Source organism: Aulonocara sp. 'chitande type north' Nkhata Bay, linkage group LG20 (assembly GCF_057382095.1).
Source record: "Aulonocara sp. 'chitande type north' Nkhata Bay isolate Kocher_YH1m ecotype deep benthic linkage group LG20, A_spYH_male_GT1.1, whole genome shotgun sequence".
Lineage (NCBI taxonomy): Eukaryota > Metazoa > Chordata > Actinopteri > Cichliformes > Cichlidae > Aulonocara > Aulonocara sp. 'chitande type north' Nkhata Bay.
Genome location: NC_141363.1, coordinates 23,318,371 through 23,324,981, shown reverse-complemented (window position 1 = coordinate 23,324,981; position 6,611 = coordinate 23,318,371). Strand labels below are relative to the sequence as shown.

Below are 6,611 nucleotides of genomic sequence, written 5' to 3'. Positions count from 1 at the left end.
TTGGGTAGAGAATGGATGAATTTCTGAACATTAAAAGATGTTATGATACACAATTTAAAATAGAAATTTTAAATAAATAAAGATTTTATTTCTGAGTCTTGTGATAAATGAAATATTAAATATTAGAGAGTGATATTATACCCCGTATGTCAAACTGAGTGATTTATGCCCCCCAATAAATTATTCATGAACTCAGGAAGTAATAAAGTAATAAAGGAAGTAATAAAAATATGATATTCATAAAAAACCCTCCGCGTTTTCTCCAGAACCCTAGAATAACTTGTTAGGTACCCCCTCTATTCCCAAAAACCTTATATTCGAAAACAGGGCAAAAATCCTTAGTCTTTTTTCTTCAAAACCATCCCTCTTACTAGCAACCTCTAAAATTCTACGCAGAGTCTAAGTTCTACCTCGCTCTTAATCGCACCGACCCGCAACCGCTTCCAGAGCACAATTTGTCCTGCTTGTTCGCTCCCCGCTCAGCTCCCGAATGCTGCTTACCTCGTTTGAAAATTTCCGCCGGAGACCAACTCCGCCTAAGGTCGCCCCCCTGCCAATCACATAACAATGGCACGGCTCCCTTCGCACCCCGCTTAGCCAATCGGCTGCAGGTCTGATTTACCTTCTCAGCGATAGGTTTATTCTCTTACCGCATTCAGGATAAATAATCTAACATTTCACCTTAAATTTAACAGTTTTTTTTTTCTCTCTCAGAAAAAACAAGCAAGTTTTCTCTTTTTTCGCAAAGAAACGTGGCCGCCAGACCTACCAACCTCACTGTGGTCTCTCAAACGCCCATAACTAGCTACAGAGCCTCCGCCACGCCGCCAGAACTCAGACGGTTACATCTTTGCAGAGTGCAGCCAGCAGCAGCGGTTAGCCGTTTGGAGGAAAGATTCAGCCTCAACAATGGTGGGTTTTGGGGTTATGCCTTCAGCCTCCCAGAGGGTGAAATCTTTTTCTATCAGCTCAAAGCGGGTGAAAGTTTTGGCCCGCTAACACCGCGGATCGCTTTTACTTGCTCTGACTGGGCTGTTCTCACGCTCATCACGACCCCTTAAATACAGAGAAGCGTGCGGGAGACGAGCTCGCAGCAACCGCGAACCAGAGACCAGCAAACACAGACGCATCAGGTTTCCAAAGAGACCTACTCGTTCCCACCATTCACCCAAGAACCCAATCGGCACCGGACTGCAAACATGGTGAGCAAAACCGTGACATACACCCAGTGGGAGACCAAGAGCACTCCGTTTTGCAGATGGATATGTAGAGCTAGTCGACAAACAGTGTTGGGAAGGTTACTTTTAAAAATGTATTCCATTACAGAATACAGAATACATGCCCCAAAATGTATTCTGTAACGTATTCTGTTATGTTACTCAATGACAGTAACGTATTCTGAATACTTTGGATTACTTAATATATTATCATGCTTTTTACAACAACGTGAATGTACTATTGCTGTGTGATTTATTACTATTACTGAAGGTCCGCGACTCCGAGCTGTAGTAAAGGGACCTCTGACTAATACGGCGGGATCCCTGTCGGCTCGTAGCTGAAAAATAGCTTTACTTTGTTGTGTGGGTCAACTTTTCTTGCGAGAGACAGAGAGAGGCGTTGAAAGGCTGCTCCAACGGAACTTATTGTTTTCGGAGGAAAACACGAACACAGTGTACAGTCGAGTCTTAATAGCTTACTTACAACTGGGCTCGTCAGGCACTCTTCTTGGCTGCAGTGGTTATTATTATATTTACATGCTTCCAGCTCCCGTTTTTCCTCGATGACAACTCGTACCTTTCCACTCCCCTTTTTCTCCCTCCTCGCGCTCACAGACCCATAACGTGTATGGCAGTCCATTCTCCCTGCAACACGGACACTGCCCATGATGCTACATTCTTTAGAGCTATGCTTGTAGCGTTCTGCCTGTTAGCTTAGCACAACAACAACGAAAAGGCGCTCTCTCACCCAGGAAACACACAGACGCAGAGAGAGAGAGAGTGTCGCCCTGTAACCATGGCAACCGTAACGCTGCCGCCTGGAACAACAGAACGTAGCTGTCAAACAAAACCCAAACAGTCCTGACCCGCGACAAAATGGAACAGGAAAGTACCGCAGTGTAATCCGTTTATTTCAACAAAGTAACTGTATTCTGAATACCACCTTTTTAAACGGTAACTGTAACGGAATACAGTTACTCATATTTTGTATTTTAAATACGTAACGGCGGTACATGTATTCCGTTACTCCCCAACACTGTCGACAAACATGCGATCAATACCAAGCAGACCTTTGTGATATGAGAGCGTTATCCGAGCATAATGATGGCTATCAATATTTACTTACCGTTATAGATGTTTTCTCTAAAAAAGCTTATGCAAGAGTCAAAAGCCTTAGTGACTTGAACGCCTGTTTTGTTTTTCAAGACTCTTGCATAAGCCTTTTTAGACAAAACATCTATAACGGTAAGTAAATATTGATAGCCATCATTATGCTCGGATAACGCTCTCATATCACAAAGGTCTGCTTGGTATTGATTAAGAGGTCTAGGGACGAACACACGGTTTCTCGGAAAGCGCAGGCGTGCAGCTCTGTGCAAGGTGTAAGCGTCTTGTCCAGAGAGGAATTTTTGGGCTGTTTGCGCGTTAATCTTTGTACCAGTTTCATACTGTATGCTTTTAATCAATTTTTCCACACCGCAAAAACTACCAGGGTGAGATGGATCATAATATGCACGTTTCAATAGATTCTGCTCTGCCATGTGTGATCTTTGAAGTTATGTTTAACTATGGTTTTATTTCATTATGAGCGGCTAGTTTTATGTCATGTAACGAGTTTGCGAATATATTTTTTATTTGATATAATTAATAACATTACACTTTTTTCTTTTCTAGTAAAATAAAAATAATGAGTTTGATTTCTTGCAATGCTTTTCCAAAAAAGTTTTATTTGATGTAACGGTTTTCCACAAACTATTTAATCTGATGTCATGAAAGCAATAGATTTGAATGGGGGTGAAACAAATAACGAGATTGATTCTTACAATGCTTTTCCAAAGAAGTTTTATTTGATGTAACGGTTTTCCACAAACTATTTAATCTGATGTAATGAACAAACAATAAACTGTCACGGTTCTGGGTCAGTTTGACCCAGTATTTTGAGTTGTCATGTTTTTGCAGGTTTAGTTTAGTTCCATGTGTCATTTTCTGTCTGTCTCTCTATGTCGAGTCTGCGTCTTAGTGTGATGGTTTCTTGTTCCTGTTTTATTGTGAAGGTCTGCGTCTCATGTGAGTGTGTTCAGTTTTACCTCTGTCTCGTCTTGTTGATTATTCCCAGCTGTGTCCACCACCTGTGTGTAATTCCCCTGTGTTTCTCTGTGTATTTAAGTCGTGTCCTCTGTCATTGTAGTTGCTGGTCCGTCTGTGTTTCCACCCTGCTTCATCTGTGTGTTTCCCTGCTGTCTACCATTGTCTGCCTCTGCTCGCCCTCCGCTCGCCCTCCTTCATGTTCGTGTTCTGGTTTCTGCGCTGTAGTTCAGTTGTTTTCCAGTATAGTTTAGTTTGTCTTCGTTTGCCATTCTTCCTTTGCCATTTATTCAATAAACCACCTTCACACCCTCACGACTGCCTGCGCTTGGATCCTCCTTCATTTCTTCCACACGGCTCTTCTCACTCGTCGTGACAGTACGGACCAGCCAGATATGGATCCAGCAGCAGTCACCCCACCCAGGGAGCTTCAGGAGGCCGTTATCGACTCTGCTTCTAAATTAATTTACCAGTTGTTAGAGCATGAGGGAGAAGCCTCTCTTTATTCTGTGGAAGCCAACCTACAACACCTTATTTTCTGTTATCCCTGGCTATTGAACTCTCTGCATCCACTCGTGCAGAATTTCGTTCTCCACGAGCTTCACCTACACCCCCGTGCCGCTACCGCTCGCCTGCTCGCTTCAACGGAGGACGTGCCATCCGAACCGCCGGACGAGGGATTACCCGGCCTGTCGGCGCCGTCTCCAAGAAAGAAGCGACGTTTGCGCCGTCGGCGTGGCACCCCACAGCCGGATGTCGGGACATGTAAACAATCGGCTGTGGTGAGTGAAAGGGACACTTTTTCTGCTGCGTCAGACTCTGTGACTGTGTTTTCTGGAGCTATTTTTTGTGTGTCTTCTGAAGATAACAATAATTTTCACCTCACTGAAACAGTTTTTCCTGATCATGTTCTCCGATCCACACTTTCACCACAGTTTAACGTTGGGTCTGCAATTCAGTTAACGGTTCAGTCAGCAGGCGCGCTGCCCTCCGTTCAGTCAGCAGGCGCGCTGCCCTCCGTTCAGTCAGCAGGCGCGCTGCCCTCCGTTCAGTCAGCAGGCGCGCTGCCCTCCGTTCAGTCAGCAGGCGCGCTGCCCTCCGTTCAGTCAGCAGGCGCGCTGCCCTCCGTTCAGTCAGCAGGCGCGCTGCCCTCCGTTCAGTCAGCCACTCCACCACTCATTACGACTCCACTACAATAGTCTCCGCTACCTGTAGGTCAGTCTGTAGCCGCTTCGCTGCCTATTGCTCTGTCGCCACCAGTTCAGCTGTCTGCCCGCTCATTTACTCAGCCACCATCCTCACTGTCTCATTTAAAGCAGGGAACACACTTCACCACAATATCTGCTGGTTCTCTTAAGCTGGCCATGTCAGAGACAGTTGCTCCCTCTAGGGCCTCCCCAGAGGCTGGGTGTCAGTCACCAGCCAACTCTGGACCCCTAGAGGTCAAGACGCCAGTGCCAGCAGACTCACCAGAACAGTCTCAGCTCTCAGCACCCCCTGAGAGTTCAAGTGAGTTCACCCGCCCGCCTCCGTCATCTGCTGAGTGTATTGGGGAACACTTCCAGCCCTCTGCGGACTGTATCCCACTGTTGCTGCCTGAGTCAAGCCACTGTGCTGCTCAGTCCCAGCCAGTGTCCACACTGGCGGAGGTCTCCGTACCTGCTGCTTCAGTGTCTGTTTCCACTGGAGGGCCAGAGGAGCCTGTCCAGTCTCAAGCCATGTTAGCTGGGGGTTCAGGTGAACCCAGCCACCGTCCTGCCTCGTCGGCTGGAGGGCCTGAGGAGCCCATCCTGCCTCAAGTGTCGTCAGCTGGGGGTTTGGGAGAACCCAGCCAGCCTCAAGTGCCGTCTGCTGGAGGGCCCGAGTTGCCCGTCCAGCTTCAAGCCAAGTCAGCTGGTGGGTCCGAGGAGCCCACCCAGCACTACGCCTCGTCTGCTGGGGGAGGACCCAGCAATCACATCCTCACGTCTGCTGATGGTCTGGGGAAGTTTGTTCAGCCATCACCTGCTGAATCATCCCCTGTGACTTCTACACCGTTGCCTGCATCCACACCACCTCCTGCAGCATCACCGCCTGCAGCATCACCACTGTCTGGTTCCGCAGCCGTCAGGTTCCGCAGCCGTCCCGCTGCCGTCAGGTCCAGCCTCCGTGCCTTCGTCCACGCCTGGTCCAGCCTCGCAGCGTCTTTGTGAGGACCCTCGTCTTTGTGAGGGGTGTGACACCTCACATCCCTGACAGACATCCTGCCTATGTTTCTGGAGCAAGGCGTTAACGAGGTACTTAACAGTTAATTTTATAAGTTCAAACACAGCAGTAGGGAGTAGAGTCGCGGCCTCATCGTTGTCCGCGGGCGAAGGCTGTCCTCGGCATTCGTCGAGGTGGAGGTCATTGTCTTCAGACTCTCCGAAAAGAGCCCGGCACACAGGGTCGCCCAAGGCCCACAGCGATGCACCGGAGACTGCGGTGCTTGAGGGAGTCTGCTCCGGTGATTGCCACCCGAGAGCGGCTAGTTGTGGGTGGCTGGGCGAGTTCCATCCTTGAGGTGATGAGGGCAGGGGTGGAAGCATAGCGGCCGGAGACGCTGAGGCCTGATGCGGGCTCTCAATCAGCGGACTCGATGGTGGAGTAGCCAGAGCCATTGGCAGGGCGGGTGGTGGCGTAGAAGCAGCTGATGGTCGGAGGGATGATGGAGATAGAGCGCTGAGGGTTCCGAAGGTGTGGTGAGTCATGGTTGTTTTAAGAAGTTGTGGATGAGAGAGCGGTTGCAGTTTTTAAAAGGACAGGGTGAGGAGGAGGCGGGGGTAAGGGGGGACCGGATGAGGGGGCGGGGGCTATGTAGAGCGTGGCGGGTTATTTCCAACCATGACCAACTCATGGTTGGGTTCTTGGGTGAATGGTGGGAACGAGTAGGCCTTTTTGGAAACCCGATGCATCTGTGTTTGCTGGTCCGCGGTTTCTGCGAGCTCGTCTCCCGCACGCTTCTCTGTATTTCAGGGGTCGTGATGAGCGTGAGAACAGCCCAGTCAGAGCAAGTAAAAGCGATCCGCGGTGTTAGCGGGCCAAAACTTTCACCCGCTTTGAGCTGATAGAAAAAGATTTCACCCTCTGGGAGGCTGAAGGCATAACCCCAAAACCCACCATTGTTGAGGCTGAATCTTTCCTCCAAATGGCTAACCGCTGCTGCTGGCTGCACTCTGCAAAGATGTAACCGTCTGAGTTCTGGCGGCGTGGCGGAGGCCCTGTAGCTAGTTATGGGCGTTTGAGAGACCACAGTGAGGTTGGTAGGTCTGGCGGCCATGTTTCTTTGCG

General features: G+C 49.0%; 1 protein-coding gene across 1 annotated transcript; it reads left to right on the top strand.

Moving 5' to 3' along the window:
* The first annotated feature begins 1,081 nt into the window (after window positions 1-1,081).
* Window positions 1,082-6,077, top strand: LOC147305618 (uncharacterized). The gene is made up of 2 exons (XM_086277546.1): window positions 1,082-1,202; window positions 3,884-6,077. Exon 2 carries the CDS (start codon window positions 4,667-4,669, stop codon window positions 5,492-5,494), a length of 828 nt encoding a protein of 275 aa, XP_086133672.1. The 5' UTR covers window positions 1,082-1,202; window positions 3,884-4,666; the 3' UTR covers window positions 5,495-6,077.
* The last annotated feature ends 534 nt before the right edge of the window (window positions 6,078-6,611 follow it).

What these genes read in the sequence shown, in the direction of transcription:
- LOC147305618 (XM_086277546.1), top strand. Translation starts at nt 4,667, where the DNA reads ATGTCAGAGACAGTTGCTCCCTCTAGGGCCTCCCCAGAGGCTGGGTGT.